This window comes from Notamacropus eugenii, chromosome 1 (genome assembly GCF_028372415.1).
Source record: "Notamacropus eugenii isolate mMacEug1 chromosome 1, mMacEug1.pri_v2, whole genome shotgun sequence".
Lineage (NCBI taxonomy): Eukaryota > Metazoa > Chordata > Mammalia > Diprotodontia > Macropodidae > Notamacropus > Notamacropus eugenii.
Window position 1 is genome coordinate 464,624,450 of NC_092872.1, and position 19,399 is coordinate 464,643,848.

The 19,399-nt window shown below is 45.5% G+C and overlaps 1 protein-coding gene across 6 annotated transcripts in view; it reads right to left on the reverse strand.

Annotated features, from left to right (window-relative positions):
- ZNF423 (zinc finger protein 423) overlaps window positions 1–19,399 on the reverse strand; it is a 417,541-nt gene that overhangs the window by 154,977 nt on the left and 243,165 nt on the right. For all 6 annotated transcript variants that reach the window (XM_072632160.1, XM_072632164.1, XM_072632159.1 and 3 more), the window contains one exon: window positions 7,872–11,095. In XM_072632160.1, the coding sequence (XP_072488261.1) occupies window positions 7,872–11,095 (3,224 nt within the window). The remainder of the gene's footprint in view (window positions 1–7,871; window positions 11,096–19,399) is intronic.

A 19,399-nucleotide genomic window follows, 5' to 3' on the forward strand; every position in this document is an offset into this window, starting at 1 on the left:
TAACTACAATGGTCACGCTTTTACAATACTAAAATGTTAATCTATCACAGAGGGAAGAGCTGCCCCTAGGAAGAGAGACTTTCTTTTCTTTCCAGAAATGGGAAAGGAGATGATATGAAGAATGATGATGAGGTGGATTTTGGAGTCTCAGACTCTTCAGGGTTTTTCAGAAGGTATGTCCTGTTACAACTGCTACATTTGGCTTTCTGAGAAAGCAGGGTGTACTGAAGGGGCCCGAATGCTGAGGATATACATTTTCCTTACCCCAATGTCACCCCACCCCCCAATAAAGTACACAAATTGGGATGTGTGTGTACAAACAACAAAGTGCTAAAACTAGGAACTATAGACTTCCCTGTTTCGAATTCTAATTTTTTTTTAAGCCTCTAAGAGGCAGTGTGGTACGATTGGTATCTAAGAAGACCTGGATTTGAATCCAACCTAAGAAATGGGCGACTGTGAGTGAGTCATTTAATCTCTCAGTTTCCTCTTCTACAAAATGAACCTATAATAATACCAAGAGTGTTTACTCCATAGGATGACTGGGAGGATCACAGAGTTTGAGAACTGGAAGGGGACACCTCAGTAGCTATGTACTCCAACTCCTACCCAAGGGGAATCCCCACTCAGTGAATAATATTCCCAAACAACAAATCACAGAATTAAGGACAGGATTCATTGTTATTACAGAGATGCGTAAACTGTTGGACAATGAAACCTTTGCCAGACGGTCAAGAGATCGTAGAATCATAGGTCATAGATCAGAGTGGAAAGAAAACCCAGAGGTCATCTAGTCCAAATCCTTCATTTTACAAATAAGGATATTAAGGCACGGGAAGGTTAGGGGACTCGCCCAAAGACATAAAGAAGTAAGTAACAGAACAGGGATTTGAATCCAGGTTTTCTGGCTCCAGATCTATGGGCTCACCATGCAGTACTCTCAAACCTGTTGTGGTAGTGAACCTAAAATACATGTGAAATAGCTCATAAGGGCAAAGAAAAATAGGACGATGACTTGGAAAGTGCTAAGTTTCAGGTGTTGTTGTGGCTGTGACTTGCATTATTCTTTTCCTGGCTACAGGACTTGGAACACATTGCTTTAAGGAAAGAGAAGTCCAGTTGGTGTTGAAGATGGCAGAGACAAAGGACCTTGGAAAGAGACTCTGCAGGCAGGGGGATGCTGCAGAACGGGCACTGGGGTCTGGCACCAGAAGAGCTGGGGTCAAATTCTTGCTCTGTGGTTGCTAGTTACATGACCTAGGTCAGATAGCTTATCCATTTTAAACCTCTGTTCTCCTGCCTCCCGATACCACTTCCTCACTTGAAAATTGGGATAACACATACCCTACCATGAAGGCCACTTACCTTTCCCTAGTAGCTTAAGGTTTACAAAGTCCTTTCTTCCCTATAGGATGAGGTAGGTGGAAAGAGGCAGTACAGCCTAATGGAAAGCAGGCCATTTCAGAAGACTCCAAAGACCTAAGTTTGACTAGCTCCTCACTTATTAGCTAGAGCTGTGAGTGTGTCACTTGTCCTCATCTGTCAAATGGATTTCATAATACCCATACTACACACTTCAAGGGGTCACTGGGGCAAAGGTCTTTAGTTATACGATCCTCTATAATTATTTCCATTTTACACACAAGAAAAGATACTGAGAAAGATGAAACACGGCTGATGCACCAAGTCTCATAGATAGCAAGTGACAGACCAGGATTTGAACCCAGGTTTTGTGATTCCAAAGCCACGGCTGTTGCTACAACCCAATTCCTAATCACAAAATGCTATCTAGAGGCTTCCATCATTTGAAAGCATTTTGAGGTATGCAGCATATTTCTCCTCTGTTACTTTTCTGAGTGCTGTGGGACTCTCCGTTGCCACAATGCTGGTGGCATAGAAATGGCACTACCATTAGGGAAAAGGGGCAGAACCAAGGCTACTTTTGTGATTGGGAGCTCAGTGGTGACTGCCTACCCTCTGAGGAAAGGCTGGGCCCCTTGAAGCAAAGAAAATAGAGCTGGATCATGGCATCATAGATTTAGATGTACAAAGATTGTTAGAAGATGGTGAGCCCAACCCTCTCATGAGGAAACTGAGGCAAACAGAAGTTAAGTGACTTACCCAGGGTAATAAAGTTTGTGAGTGTTGGAGGTGGGATTTGAACACAGATCTTCCAGACTCTAAACCCAGGACTCTGCACAACACAAAAATCTTACTACATCTCAAAGATCCCACCATGCCCCACGGACCAACAAGACAGTTTTCCACTTGAAGAACATGAGAGGTGAAGGACTACTCTCCAACGTGCTTCTCCTTCATGACTTTAGATGGTAAATGCCCCTTTCTGCATCTCCATTTCTCTAATGGGGTCATAAACATTCATCATAAAAGTGGGTATCAGGGAAGCAATGTGCCACAGCAGAAAGAACCTTGGTGTCAGAATTAGAAAACCAGGGCTCAAATCCTAACTCTAGTATCTATTACTCTTAGAACACTGCAGAGTCACTTAAATAAAACTTATATGGATGTGTTTCCCAGGTTTCTAAAAGTGCTATCCTCACTGTGAAGGAGGAAATGCAAAAACTTTTCTTAATTTGAGATGAGGCAAGCTGCAGTGAGTACAGCGCTGGGTCTGGAGTCTTCCCGAATTCAAATGTGGCCTCAGACACTCACTAGTTGTGTGACCCCAGACAAGTCACTTAACCTTGTTTGCCTCAGTTTCCTCATCTATAAAATGAGTTGGAGAAGGAAATGGCAAACCACTCCAGTATCTTTACCAAGAACACCCCAAATGGGGTCAGGAAGAGTCAGGCACAACTGAAAAACAACTGAACAACAAAAGCTGAGATTCAGAGAGATAATTCAGAGAGGAAATGTGAGAGGTAAAATTTGAACCCAGATCTGTCCTGATTCTAAGCCTCACCTTCTTCCCATAATACCCCAAGTGTCTCTCTCACATAATCAGTCACAGGTACCTTCTCTGCAAAATGCTGTTCTAAGGGATGCCATTTTTTGAACCTTAAATCCCCATGGGAGCATGAACTATTATTCTCCTGAAACAAAGGAAGCTCCTGGTATTTTTTTAAAAAAAAAAAGGCTAGGTAGAGAGGGTGAGAAAGAACAATTAAGTTCTTCAGGGCATCATCTCAGACTATAAAGGAACTGAATCTGGAGTCTGAGGAGCTGGGTTCATATCCCACATCTGATGTTTACTACCTGCACAATCTTGGGCAAGTCATTTAACTACCCTTGTCCTCAGTTTCCTCATGGCATCTAAGGTCCCTTTGAATTCTAGAACTATGGTCCCATCACTTCTGAGTCATAGCGTTGGTTGACCTTCCCTTCCCTCAGTATAGCCAACATAGTCTTCACATAATACCTCATACCTACTACTAGCTTTATGCTTTAAAAAGCACTTATATTAGTTTCTTGTCGCCTCCTAACAACACCAAGAGGAGGACCTATAAGTAAAACTTCCTATGCCCATTTAACAGATGAAGACAATGAGGCCAAGGAAAGGGCAATGTCCAAGTGAGTCAGTGACAAAAGAGGGAGATCTTCAGCCCTCAATAGTCACGTTGTCCCCATACCAGCATCTGGAAAGAACATGCGCCTGAGAATGAAGCAACAGGCAGTATCCCACACTGCCGCCCTCACCTGGGTGGCCAGGGAGCCCCCGTAACAACCCCCTACCCCCACCCCACAGAGGCCAGACTCCCCATTGCCCAGGCAGGAGCCAGAAGGGAGTCTGCTGGTCAATTCAAGCTCCCCTGGAAAGTGTTTCTGAGGAAGACCAGGCAAGGTTGAGGGCTGTCTGGGGGGAGAAGGAGGAAATGACTAGAAGAGGAAACCTCACGTCTGTCTCTGAGGCAGCTCAAGTGCAAGTCTAAGAACCATAAATACTGCAGGCTAGGTGCCAGTAGGGGGTAATATTCCATGACTGGACCTTATTTTATTTATCTCTCCTGGGGCAGCCCTGAGCGAAGCAGGTTCGATGTGCACTGAAAATAATTAACATAGGGAGGGCCCAGCCTGAGGAAGAAGCGGCTGCCACTACACTCTGGTTTGGAAGCTGGATTCTGATGTGGGAATGAAATCACTGGTGAAGAACTTTGTAATCCCTCATGGTAAAGTGGAACTGGAGGGGAATTTCCATGGGAAGTGGCAAAAGACCATTGATTGTGACAAGCACACAAGCATACACACATACACTCGCCAACTCTCCTACTTAAACACAGATCAACATACACACATACAAACAACACACTCTAACACCCTCTCTAACACTCACAGTGACTCGCAGACATAGAAGCACCGACACATGCAAGTTTGCACACACAAACTCACACAAACCCAGCTTTACTTATACACAGATACAAGAGCTCGCACACGTGTCACAACCTCGCACAAAGACAACAGATGTGCATCCACAGATGCCATTCACAGCTCTTCACGTGCCTGCAGAGCTAGACAACCCTTCAAAAGTACATGCATATTCAAATCTACACAGGCAGACTTATATGCTCACTCACACGGACACAGAAACACACACAGACTGGCACACAAACACATGGCACTAGGATCCTAACCCTGGTCCCTCCTCCTTCTCCATGAAAAGCTAGAAGCTCATCACACACTTGGCACAAACCAGGGAAAGTGGCCTCAAGATCAGATGATTATGAGAACACTAACATATAAAAGGAGAGGTGTATACGCATCCATTCATTCATTCATTAATGCAGATTCTCTCTGTTTCTGTCCCTTCCTTTCTTGTTCCCCTCTCATCAATTTCCTTAATATCTACTCTCTTTCCATCCCCAATGTCCTACTCCCAAGAGGATCCCTCTTCATTTTCTTTTGGTTATTTTTAGAGGTCTCTAACTGAAAAGATACCATTGCAGGGATATCACTGCAGATTGTCTCTGGCTCTAGTACTAGTTCAAGGTCCCATCTCACTGTAGTAGGGGGAGCTGAGTTCATATCCCACATCTGAGACTTATTACCTATATAACCTTTAGCAAGTCATTTAACTAGCCTTGTCCTCAGTTTCCTTGTGGTGTCTAAGGTCCCTGTGAAGTCTAGAACCAGCCTAGATCCCATCACTTTCATTCACTCAAGGTACCTCCTCATTCCTTTGAGTTTCTCTCCTTTGCCCCAACGACCAGGTCTAACATCAATCAGGTTCTGCTTACAAAAATGCAGTCCTGATGCCTGTTACCACATCTCATGGTGCTTTTCTAACCCACTATTGCTCTGCTACAGATCAGAGACAAAATGCAAGAGGAGGGGAGCACTCAAGGACGAAATGCAAAGAAGGTGACCAAGCCCCTAGGAAAGGAAACTAATCCATAGTCTCTCTGTGCACCTTGGGAGGCTTCTCAATCAGTACCACATCAGAGAGACAAAGGCACTCTTCCTGAGGTAGTAAAAGAGTTAGGAGCCCTGGGATCTCTCATCCTGGCTCCATGACTTAGGCCTTAAACTCTTTGGGTCTCAGTTTTCCCATCTCTGGAATGGGGATGATACTACTTACCCAGTCAACCCCATTACACAAGTATGCTTCGAAAAGCAAAAAGTATTTTGAGAAGTATAAAACCTGAGTGAGATGTGGTATTATTACTACTACTATCATCATCATCATCAGCAATCATCATCATGCAGTGGGTTGGAAGAGACCTGAGTTCTTTACAAGCAGCATCCACCCCACAAGGCTATATTCCCTATGGAACCTGTTGCTACAGACAGGGACTCTGGGGTCCTATCAAGACTCAAGCTACATGTTGATTTTTTTTTAATCTCAACCAATTTAAGCTCCTTGAGATTAAGGAACTAGAGGGCCTAGATTGAAGGGTAGTCCTATCCCAGGCCCTTTGGAGATACCACAGCCAAAGAAGGTAGGGTTCTAAATGTGGCCTTAATAGCCAGTGAGACTAGTTGGACAAAGCCTTTTCCAACCAACTCCTATAGATGTGGAACATTCCATCACTCCTCACCACCACCCCCTGCCCTACAGAATGACTAGGCTACTATGTCTGAGGAACTTCTTGGCCAAATCTCCATCTGATATCTAGACAAGATTCAATTTCTGGGCAATTTGTGGCTCCCTAAGGGCAACAGGGGCCATATCCCATGATGAGGCCAGATTTGGCAACATAGCCTCCAAATATCCAAAGTCATGGAGAATTCAGAAGAACAACCTGGTGAGTTGTTACATCTGTCAAGCTCCAGATGTGACTATACTGGCTAAGACATCATCTCTTTGGGAAAAGTATGCTTTTTCCAAGTCCATCTGAATATGTTTCCAGCTTGTCTTTCATCTCCATAAAACAAAGAGGTTGAGCTAAATAAATGTTCTCCCAGCGCAAACATGTTAGGGTTCTATATGAATCTCTCTCTTCACTCTGTCTCCATCTGTCCCTCTCTATCTCCCTATATGTGTCTCTCTCTGTCTCTCCCCACCTTCTGCCCCCCAGCTTAGTCTACTGTAAGTTCCAAGCCCAAACACCACCAGCAAACAGGTCCATAGTAAGCACCTGTGGCAAAAGGCTACAGCCCCAAATCCTGCCTCCCTCAAGGCCAGCAACAGTAGCACCTGGATGAGTTTACTCTTAGGAAACATTTGGCATCTCCACCCATCTGGAAACAACACAAACCCAGAGAGAATCCTATGGCCTACAGGTCTAATGCTTGAGAAGCAAACAGCCAGATGGAGGAGTGCAGTTCCTATAGAAAGTCTTCACTTAGCCTTCTGGACCCAAGCCCCACAGTCACCAAGAACAGGGCTGCTCTACTCGGCTCCCCAAACCCACATGTGGCAGACGTAGACAGAAAAGTGTTCTTGTGAAAAACAGATGAGGATGGTGGAAAGAGAACTGGATTTGGACTGGGAAACTTTAGTTCAAATCTTTGATCAGAAATCATAGGTTTTACAATCAAATGGGGACCTTAGAGTTCACCTTACCCATTCCCCTCATTTTACAGATGTGAAAACTGATACCCAGAGAAATAGAGACTTGCCCAAGGCATATAGATAGTAAGTGTCAGAGCCAAGATCTGAACCCAAGTCTTCTGACTCCAAATGTATCATTCTTTCAACACTATGAAAGTGATGAATGGATGTGAATGAGAAGGTAAGATTAGACCTCAAAGGGCTTTCAAGTTCTAAATTCTTTCAGTTTATAATCTCTCAACCCACCTCTTAGAGGAATAAACACATCTATTGGCCAAGGGACCAAAGGTAAGTTCATTCTACTTATCTGAGGTACATTTTTCTCTTCTGCAAAATGGGGATAATAATACCTGTACTACCTGCCTCCCAAGATGATGCTAGGATGGTAGGATGAATGGTCCATCAACCTGTGAAGTGCTATAAACTGAGATTCATTTTTATTATTTCTGTTATCTGTGTGAACTTGGGCAAGTCAATTAATTTGGGGAGGTGGCTTAATTTTCTTCATCTGTAAAATGAGAAGGTTGGGACAAGATGAACTTTAAGGTGTTTTCCATCTCCAATCAATGAACAAGCAGGCAAGCAACTACTATGGACCCTATGATCCCACTGATACCTAACTCGTGTCAAAAAGAAAAAGATTTGTCCACAAAAGGGGTGGGGGGAGCACATGTGTGCACAGGGAAGGGAAGTGGGAAGGAGACAGGGCAGGAAGAGGAGCTGTCCCCACCTGGGCTGGCTCCCTCTTTCAATACTAACTAGAAGAAACACCTAGCCTCTAGCACCAAAATGCCAGAGGGTCCAACAATGTGCTGGCTCAAAAACAGTCCTGTGGACTCCATTTTACAGAAATCTTCCCACACCATAAATGAGGGGGACAGTTCCAGGCAAAGAAGGGGAACAGATAATCAAGATTACTTACTCTGGGGACAGGAGATGTCTGGGCACCTTTCCTCTGCCCACTTGTCTCAGGTGTCAGATCCCTGTGATCCATCTGCACATGGCTCTCCAGGTCCTCCGCACTCTCAAACTTCACACTACATTCCGGACACCGGAGGCTACCACACGGCCGCTCGCTAGCTTCTGGTGGGGTCAAGCCAGACGCCTGTCCATTGGTGCTGCGGGTCATGCAGCCAGCACACAGGCCATAGGGCAAGCCATTGACATCCAATTTTACCAGGTCCTGCTTGTTTCGAAACTCTTTGAGGCAAAGCGCACATTTGTAGAGCTTCTGCAGTGACTGGCCATTGGGGGAGGAGGCGGCCGAGTTGCCCGCCAACTTCTGCATGTGGAAGGTGCCGTGGATCTTAAGCTCTAGGGTGGAGGTGACCGTCTGCATGCAGACTACACAGCGGAAGCCAGTGAGGGAGTTACGCAGGTCGGGGTGCATCTGGCAGTGTTCGATGAACTCCTCTTCGCTCTGAAGGGGCATCTTGCAGATACGGCAGGTACCCGTATCCAGGCTCTTGCTGTGTGTCACCTTGTGCTCTGTGAGCGTCAATAGCGACGGGAACCTCTCCCCACAGATCGGGCACATGTAATGCTTGGCGGGACCCCGGTGGGTCTGCATGTGTTCCCGCAGTCCATTCTCCGAGAAGAAGGTCCGTGAGCAGACATTGCATTTGTGGCTGCCTTTGATGAACTCCGCCTTCTTCCGGGAGCAGTCATCCTCACCAGGCCGGATATTGTGGTCCCTCAGACGATGGTTCTGCAGCAGAACCTCCATGGTGTAGGCCGCCCCACAAATGTCACAGCCATACATGGGCTCTGACGCATCCACGTCATCCTCGCTGGCCTCGTGGCTGTTAGGGGCTTCAGGGTTCTTCATGAGTATGTTCTGGATATCCGCTGGCTCTGCCTTCTTGCCTGCTGGCGGCATGCCATTGGCTGTGCCATTCTCGGCCGCTGCATCAAAGACGCAGTGCTTCTCCCGCAGGTGCTTCTCTAGGAGGATGATGGCATGGAAGGCCTTGCTGCAAAACTTACAATTGTACTTCTTGCTGTGGGTGGTAATGTGGCACTGAAGCTCCACCTCGGTGCTAAAGGTCTCCCCACAAAAGATGCACTTGTGCGACTTGGTGGGGTTGCCCAGGTGGCTGTGTTTGACATGGATCTGCAGGTCCACCTCCTTCCGGAAGTCCCAGTTGCATGCCGTGCAGCGGTACATCTTCTTCTCATTGCTGTGCTTTACCGCCAGATGCACTTGGATGGAGACCTTGGAATCAAAGACTTCTTGGCAGAGAGTGCAATGATACAGCACAAAGGTATGCATGTCCAGCAAATGCTTCTGCAAATCGTCCACGGATGAGAACTGCTTGTCACAGCTCTCACACACATAATGGGTGGAGGTTGTCATGTAGTGGACCGTGAGGTGCTGCAGGAGGGAGTCCTGGGAGTCAAAGTCTTCTTTACACTGAGGGCACGACTGCTTTCTTAAAAGCAGCTCCAGATGCAGTTTTAAGTGGGTTTGGAAACTTTCAAAGTTGGAGAACTTGAGATCGCACTGATTGCATGGGTATTCACCATTAGAAACGGAGTTGATGCTAGCAGAGAGTCTCTGCCTTTTAGGGGATGAGACTTCCACATCAGAAGAAACTGGGCTCTGCTCTGCCTTAGATTTTTTATTGTGTGCCAATGGAATATTCTTGTGGTTTTCTTTAATATGCTTTGTAAGCTTTAGGATGGAGCCAAAAATGGGGGAGTTTGTGCAATATGGGCAGGAGTAAACTTCCATAAATGACTGTGTTGGCTGTACAACGGGGGATTCCAGTTTTGAGTTCCCCACGTTGCAGTGGGTCTGCTGGATGTGCTCCGTGAGGGAGGACTCAGTGAGGAAGCCCATGGAGCACTGGTTGCAGAAGAAGGCATTGTTGCCATCTGCAGGGTTGGCATTGGGGCCACAGTGGGTGACCCGGATGTGCTCCTGGAGGCTGTTGATGTCAGCAAACATCTCAGGGCAGTAGTTGCAGTGGAAGGCAGAGATGTTACTGAATTGCATCATGGGGTAGGCATGGTTCTTGTGGACCTTCCGCACATGCTCATTCAGATTGTACAGCGTGGGCATCGAGTCCAGGCAGACCTGGCACGTGTGGCTCTGCTGAGGCTTGTCCACGTGAATCGTCTTCAGATGAATCTCCAGGACAGCAAGGCTGTTAAAGTCTCTCTTGGAGCAGTAGGGGCAGCTGTAGGTGACCTTGGACCAGCTCTGCCCCTCCTCCCGGTCCACAGCCCGGATCTTCTTCTGGCCCCTTGAAGGCTTCAAGGTGGAGTCTGGGGTGGAGCCTCGCTCCACAGAGGCGCTGGAGTCAGGGGTGGCACTGCTCATGGACGCCACGCTCCCCAGCACGGGGTCAGGGCTGACGCTGTGGTTGCTGGAATCTGGCTGCCGGTGGCTGTCCAGGTGGCAATAGACCTCCTCTACAGAGGAAAACTGCTCTGGGCACATGGGGCACTTGTGTTTCTTGTTGGCGTGGGCTTGGTGGATGTGGGCAAGCAGAGAATTCTCGTCCACAAAGACCTCCGGGCAGTGGATGCACTGAAGGTCAGCCTTCTCTGAGAGCTGGGGGTGGCGGGTCAGGACGTGCTTCTCCAGCTCCTCAGTCTGGCTGAAGGTGTCCTCACAGTAGTCACACATGAAGTCGTCCTTCTTGGTCTCCTTCTCCGACTTGGCAACGTGCTCCTTGTTCTTCTTATGGGCCTGCATGTGGCTCTGCAGGGAGCTGGTGGAGGAGAAGCCACGCTTGCAGACTGTGCACTTGAAGGGCTTGCTCGAGCTGTGGGTCTTGAGGTGGATCTTGAGGTGGTCGCTGCGGGAGAAGGCCGCCTCGCACTCGTGGCAGTGATATTTCTTGTCGCCCGTGTGGAGTTTGATGTGCCGGTCCCGGCTCCTCTTATGCTTGAAGAGCCGGCTGCAGTAGGTACACTTGAAGGGGAGCTTATCGCTGTGGATCTGCTCGTGCCTCTTAAGGTAGCTCAGGCGGATGAAGGACTTGTCGCAAAACTGACACGGGTAGGGCAGGCCAGTCCCCCCTTCCTCCTCTCCGATGCCGAGGTCACACCCATCTCCTATCATCTGAGTAGGTGACGCAACATCTTTGCTGGAGGGAGATGAAGCCACCCAGGAGAGCTGTGGGTCGTCATCACCATCTGTAATGGGAAAGCAGAAAGGAGATTAGAGACGATTCCCAGGGCATCTGTGAAATAAGGACAAAGCTTCTCAACAACACTGTGCCTTCTACTACTGCACAGCTAACCAACTGCTCAGAGGAAAACTGGGAGTGAGGGGCAGGGGGGCAGAGAGAAAACAAAACAGATCAAAAAAGCAGACAGAGGAAACGGGGACAAGATGCCTTTCAGATTATAAAGGATGTTGGGAAAGCAAACAGCACACAGTGTCATTTCTCAAGAAGCTGGCCAGATACTAATGGGAAACATCTTTTCCATTAATAACACACCTATCCATGGCCTTCTTAGCTACCATAGTCCCCCAAGGCCCTATATCTCCCCAAAGAGGTTAAATCCCAGGGTAAGCTCTAAGAAGCTGAGTACCTCAAGAGCACATGACAACTTGGAAGTCATCACTGGAGTGGGGAGGCCTCTAGGGCAAACTTCCCACTGACAGTAAGGGGCTGTCTTCCTTTCATCTACCCTTCTGCTAGTTTGGACCAGCAGACAATCACTGAGACCCCAAGTCCTAATCCCTGAATCTACAACGCTCCAAGGTAATATAGAGTGGTATTTCTAAGAGTCCCAGAAAATTTTCTCCCCACCTCAAAAAAAATCTCAAAACCCAAATTAATTTGACTTCATTTTAACTGACTGCTAAGTGAATAAATGTCATACATGACTCTTTGAGAAAGAGAAGGATGGCATAATCCAAATAATACAAAAAGAAAACACCAAAATGTTTGGGAACTTTGACCTTAGTAGAAAGTAAATGGAAATGGAGTAAATGGAATTTAAAAGAGACCATTGAGTCCCTTGAGTCCCCATCACTTAAGGAGAAATTTCCCTCTCATTTATAAATCTGTACATGCCATACCACCAAAAGGGCTGAGGTCCCCAATAAAATGGCTTGGCATTATGTCCTCACACTGATGCCCATCAGAGGATGTTTCCAGTTCACCAGGGATCTTCATTAAGGATCCAAACACAATGTAAGGGGGGGGTCTATAAACCTATTAGTGACAGGCAAGAGTCAGGCAAGGCTTCATCAAAGAGCTGAGAAATTTTTATCTACCTAAGGGGAGGAGGCACTGTCCAGTTCTATCAATTCCCCAGTGGACTCTGGACCACAACACAAACAAAAATTGGCTGTCAAAGAAAAAACAAAACCACACAGACCGAGAGGGGAAAAGTTAAGTTACTAAAGACACGAAAGATAAGGAGAACAGAATGAAGCCAGCCGTCCTGTGTAGTCAGTTGAAAAGATCACGTTTCATGTCAAGCAGGATATAAAACTTAATAATGAATGAAATAGGCCACAGAGCTGCTGCGGGGGAGGGGAGAGACAAACAAAACATTAAATTAAGCTGACTGACCTTTTTTGTGTGTGTGTAAACCCAGCAAAGCGGCTCTCTCTGCTCTCCCCCTCCCTCCCTCTGCTTCCTCCCAGACAAACAGGACCGTTTACCCTTATAAAACATTTAATGATCCCATTCCAACTATTTCTTAAAGCAGCCAATAAAAGTGGCCTCCCAGGCCTTTCATGTAAGGGAGTGGGCACGTGCACACATACACACACACACACCCCCTCACACAGGCATGTATGCACAAATACACTCATACACCAAGGCAGAGTTCAGAAGCACATGTTCTCGCCTTGAAAGGATAACTCATAGCTGTGGAGAGAAATTGAGAAGATGCTCACGTAAAACCTAGTCTAGAAACCATCTAAGTTCTTGCCCTTTACACAAAACCAATCAACCTCCTCCTTCCTAAGATGGAACGGGACTGGCTGCCTCACTGGCACTGCCAGGACGTACGTGCCCCACTGCTCCCTGGCTCTGCTGCAGCACAACCCTAACCATTTGCCAGTGATCTGAAAGGCAGCACACTAATCAGACGTGGATATCCGACAAAGATGCTCCACATAGCTAAGTACAAACCCAGGCCCCCGTGTAGCTCCAGACTTTAATGCTTGTCTTCTCCCATCACTCCCGAATGCTCCCCCAAACTGGAAACCAAATTGTTGTGAGTCACATCAGCTTCCCAAGTCTTCCTTCCTTCCTAGTAGTATCTCTCCCTCTGATACCACCGGCAACGGCTCCTTTCCTAAGCAAAGGAGATGAGGTCCCCTGGGGGCCTCACATTACTGGGCCCTTTGGACTGGAACAATCCAGCTGGCTGCCCACTTCCTGGATTACATTCAGTGGGAAGGCACCGTGGATCACTGCCTGCTAATTCCCAACTCACGCCAGCTGGGCTTCTCCAGGGGCCAGGAGACAAAAGGGATGGAGAAGGAAGCGAAGTCTGGAACTAGGGTGATTGGTTCACTAGCACATAGTGATCCCGCCCCCAACTTGGTAGGCTGGGCTGGGTTTTTTGTTTGATTTTGCTCTCAACGTTCCACCATATCAAAATATATCTGTTGCTGTAATGCACACAGACTCTTTGGTCAATTCAATCCATAAGCCAATAGGCTAAGAGGTTTTGCTCCTCCAAGAACACTACATGTTAGAGAAAAGTTCTGAATGAAAGTAGAAGGCAAGAGATCAGACAGAAAGCGGCAAGATGGTGGTAGAAGGTCATTCTTTTCCAAAAAACAAAAAACCAAAACAGCCCACCAGCCTTTTATGCATCTTTTAGTTTGGGCACCACCAATCTTCAGGTGTCTAAACAGAGGGGGACCTCAGTATAAATCCAATCTCTGCTCCTTCCCCTCTTCTCTCCCCCTCCCCAAATCTTAAAAGTCTCTACTCTGGTTAAGCAATCCCTCTATATATACAGTCCAAAGGAGGACCACACGCCCCCTTAAAAGACCTGAAAAGTCAAGTTCTCTTCAGTCCCCAAGCTCCAATTGCTTTCTGCTTCAGAGGTAGGTACAGAGCACGGCAGACTTGTGAACAATTTTAGAAAACAAGGCTAAGCATTTTATTGTGTGGATGGCAAAACTGAGCACTTGCTGAGATGATAATTATTTGCATTCAAATGAAATGAGGTTGTTTTAAATTGAAGAAGATGAATTGGGGAAATTGACCATGTTTACATAAAAAGTTGACAAATCAAATTGCTGTTTGCCTCAAAAAAAAAAAAAAAAAGCTACTTTTTGTGTCCAGCTGTCATTTTACCCTGTAAATGAGGAGCTCTTAACCTTGGGTCAGTGACCTTGTTTTTGTTTTTAAATAATTTTATAAATGTATTTCAATGTAATTGGTTTATTTCATAATAACAGACATTTTTTTCATGCATTAAGAAGCTGTATTCTGAGAAGGGGGTCCATAAGCTTCACTAGATGGCCAAAGGGGTCTACATCACAAAAAAAGGTTAAATGGTTTGGAGATTTGGTGCATTCATTGATTGGGAAGCATCTTCAATGCATTTCAATTCAAGAAACACTGAAGTGTTGGTTAAGGAGAAGAGCCTCTACAAGAGGCCTGAGGTACAAAGACAAACCAGCTGGCACCCTCAAAAAGTTTACATTTGACTAGGGATACAACATGTACACAGATAAGCAAATGCAAAGGATGGACGAAATGATGAAAAGTAATTTTAAGAGCAACAGAGCTCTCACAGCTGGAGGAATCAGGAAAAGCCTCATTTGGGAGAGGGGAACCCAAGCTACGCTTTGAAGGAAGCTAGCAATTCTACAAAATGGGGAGACAGTGGGAAGTGAGTGGGTACCTGTTCAAAAGCCAGGAGATAAGAGATGAGAAATGAAACCTGTCATTTGGAAAAGTTCTTAGCGCCCCATGGGGAAAGGAGAGGGGAGATTACTATGGTCATCAAATGAGATATCTGTACAGCATTAAGCGCAAAGCCTAGCACATAGGAGGTGCTATATATAAAGGCTTATTCCCTTCCCTTCTCTTGTACAGAGGTGAGTCAAATGAGATTTGTCATTTTTCTAAGTTTCTGGGACCCTAAAGGAAAAGGGAGTTGAGGAATGGGGGGAGAAAGAGAAAGATAATTTTTGTCATCAAATGAGATAATATCTGCAAAGTACTAAACACAATTCCTGGTACATAGTAGGTGCTATATAAATGCTTGTTCCCTTCTCTACTTCTATTGTACAAAGGTGGATCAAATCAACAAGCATTAATTAAGCACCTATCACTGTATTAATATCTGCTCCTACCTCTGAGTTATTTTATCACAAGAAATAAATAAGGCTCACTGCCGCAATTTCTCTAACGTGGGGTAGAGGTAGATATGCAGTGAGCTCATCTAAAGAAAGCCATAGCACAAGTGAGGGCATCAGAAGATATTTTTAAGACATAGTGTCAAACATCTGCCAATGCTGGACCCAAATTTTTCCCCTTCCCTTGGAATAATAATTCTGCATTAATGCAATCAAAGGAATTTAAGAGAATAAGGGGGGGGGGAATCACTTTCAAAAAGAAGATTAAAGTCATTAAAAACGGCTAATCCTGCAAAATGGGACTCTCAGAAACGGGACTCACACGGCTACTCCCAGGCTTCTGTCATCATTGAAGACATGAACCTAAACCAGTATTAAAAAGACAAGAAAATTCAATAAAAAGTTTAAGAAAAAAAAGAACATTAGACAGGCTTTGGAACATAAGCCATCCCTGGGATGGGATGGGATGGGATGGGATGGGATGGGATTGGGATGCAGCAGAGCTCAGGTGGGCAGAGAGCAGGGGCCTATGCTCAGCACATATATCAAGGGGTTCCAAGAATATGTACCAGCACCGTCCTAGAGTCTCTATCAGATGTCTTCTAAATACAGAGGCTCTCTCTCTAGGAATAGCAATGAGGATGAAATGCAAGATGTTCCTTAGTGGGGAGTGGGGAGGGGGTGGCCACAACTAGAAGCTCTGGAAGAAATGGACTGAAGTTCTTTCCAACCGGTTTCAGAACAGAAAGAGGGCAGAGTGCCCCGTCACCAACATGTGCACAGAGATCAACAATTTAGCCAATTCTATTCCCCAGCTGGCTGGAAACATTCATTATCTAAGAGAATGATGCCAGGAATGCCCTAACAGGCTATGGGATACGAATGTAACAAAAGATTTCTATACCACAAAGAATGACAAGTATGACGAAGGCAAAGAAACATGGGAAAGCAGCACTTTGGAGAAACCAGTGGCAATCAATACCAAGAGGCAGCTTTGCTCAATTGTTTTCAGTAAATGTACTTTGTAGCAGAGGGTTGTTTGGAGGAATTGGGATAAAAGTGTGTATAGTGTAAAAATAAAATGTGTAAACCTTTTATAAGGTAAGAGAAAGCAAAGAAATATCTCTAGTTCTAGACCCTATGGTGGAGGACAATAATAGGAGGACAATGACAAGACTTTCACAAGATGGGCAAAGTGTGGCCAGGTTGCTATCTGTATCACTGGAAGGAATAGTCTCATGGATGGCCTCACAGATCCATTGCGGTGAATAAGCAAATGATGCCAAAGCAGCCACATCACCTTCTCCCCTTACGATGGCCACAAAGCCAAGTAGGCAGCACTCCATGACACCAAGTGTTCAAAGACCAAGTGAAGGTCACTCACTAACATTCTCCTCTCTACCAACCTTCTCTAGGAAAAAATGCAAAAGTTGCACATTACTCCTTAAGTCAAAGGACCGCTGCTTTCTACAGAAATCATGGAAGGTGTCAGTAGTAATAGTTCCAAGGCCATGGAGTAAAGAGGACCCAGATAGGAACTTGCAGTCAGAAGCCCCAGTCAGGTTCAGGCCATAGCTGCTGTATTTACTAGAAATCCAGGGTGAGTGACAGTTTCTAAAATTCTGTTTCCTCAGTTGTAAAAAATGGAAAAAACAAATAATACTTCTACTTACCTTGCCATGTAAGGAAAATACTTTGTAGATCTTAACTACAGAACTATATGAAGGGGAAGCATTGGGTTCATATACACAACCTCTCACACCTAGTTAGCTATGTGACCTTGGGCAAGTCACTCAATCTTTTAAGTGTCTTTGTCAATTCTCTAAGAAAGTTAAGCTGAAAAGTAGCTAGCTATCTCACCTCTTTAGAATTTCCTCACCCAAATTTTCCTTGCCAGTAAAATCACAGGTCTATATTAATGCAAACTATTATCATTATCTTTCTCTCTCACCCACAACCAGAATGAGCTTCCAAAACACCAGGGTTCTCCTTCTAGGACATATGGTGGAGCAAGAGGCTTTATGAGAAAAGCCAGCTCTTCTTTAGAGGCCCTTTCCCTCCTCCGATGTGACCCAAATTCTACCCCAGAAAGGGTCATCAGTAGGCTGCCCAGATTGCTGGAGAAAGAGGCTGCAAGGAGGGGGAGGGTTAGCTGTCAGTGCTCAGTCACCATGGGGCCCGGAGGCCTCAGTGGGAAAGAGGAAGTCTTCGTGGAATGAGCCAGGAAAACAACTTGGCAAGGTCTCCCGGCTCCTCATGAGACTTTGGTGTCCAGCAGCCCAGCCACAGTCACAGCACAACCAGCTCTCCTTCGAGTTCTAGACCTAGTCAATTAAGAGGCTGTCAACAATCAGTACGGAGCAGAGGAGATTGAAGATCTTATTATAACAAAGACAAGAGCAACTTTGTGAAAACTCGAATGCGACAAGAGCATCGAGACAGTCGAGCAGATTAAAATACAGTGCAGACTGATTCCTTCACACGGCATACGGCGCCCGGGACACTAATATTCGGGTGTGAAATAATGCAAATGTCGACCAAATGTTGGTGCCTCGGTTTTCAGTGTACTTTCAATTCCTTTTTTCTTGAAAAAATGTGCATCCCTTAGACATCTTCTCAGCCCCCAGCTCTTCTACCTTCCCCACACCTAAGCCTACTCCCACCTCCTCCACCCTCCCAAACACACCCCATCATTTGTCAAGCTGACTAGTTGCTCCTGGGATTGCTGTCTCAGGTCTTATCACTGGAAGTCATTCATTCCACTAACTTGGTACTGGGTTAGAAACAAACCCTGCAAAATGAAGGGGGAAGGTAGGTGGCTCACGGGGTAGTGATGGGTCTGAATGTAACTTCAGACACTTACTAGCTGTGTGACCCTGGGCAGTCATGTAACCCTGTTTGCCTCAGTTTCCTCATCTATAAAATGAATTAGAGAAGGAAATGGCAAACCATTCCAATATCTTCAAGAACAACCACCAAAAAAAGCCCCAAATGGGGTCACAAAGAGTCAGATATGACTAAAAACAGCCAAACCACACAACATCTTTGAAATACCAAAGAATAAGGCTGCAAATGATAACCCTCAGACTATGAAAAAATAACTCCAACGATGGCATGGAGGATGAGATGGATGTTGCAGTACATAGTGTTGGTCCTGAAACTGGAAGGTCCCAAGTTCAAATTCTGTCCTCAGAAACTTACAAGCAATGTGACTCTGGGTAAATCACCCTCTCAGCCTCCATTTCCCTATCTGTAAAATGAGGATAATAGCACCTACTTCCCAAGGTTGTTGTAAAGATGAAATAAGATTAAATTTGTAAAGTAAAAATTGCAAAGTACAAACCTTAGAGTGATACATAAATACTGTTACTACTGTTATGGGATTTAGAGATGTTAATAACTTGCAAGATCATCTAATCTCATTTTACATAGGTGTAAACCGAAGCCTAGAGAGTTAAAGTGACTTGTCCATGGTCACAACAGTAGGAAATACGATGATGCCAGACATTTACATGGCATTTAAAAGTCTGCACTGAGCTTTACTTGCCTGTCCTACCTCCACCCTTACGAAGCAGGTATTACAAGTTTTATTATCTCCCATTTTACAAAGGAGGAAACTGAGGTCAAGTAGGATTTAGTCATTTGCCCAACGTCACACAAACAGTAAGTATCAAGTCAGGATTTGAATCCAGGTCATCTGACTATCAACCCAGTACTTTTTTCATTATTTTGTGGACTACCTGCAACTTAAGGTAAATACCGGCAGGTGTTCACAGCACAGCACGCATCTAGGCCATATTTGCAGACAGCGCAAATGCACATTAATGTTATCCTAAAGAAAATGCAACAGGCAAAGTAGGTGTGACAGGTTTTTATTTTAATTAGAAAGCCATCTGAATTATCTACACTAATATTCCCTCCATGACAGTTAAACACTGAAACTTCCAAAGTAGAGTACAGGACAAGGAGACCTAAGTTCCATATGGGGCTTTACTCCTAACATGCTGTACGACACTTGGGAGATCCCATGAACCCTTGGTGCTCCTCTTCTCCCATCAGCAGAAGAATTCCCCTTCTTTCCCTCCCCAGGACACTGCTGAGGATAATGAGATAATGTCCATATGACAATTTGAACTCCCCAGAGGAAGGGG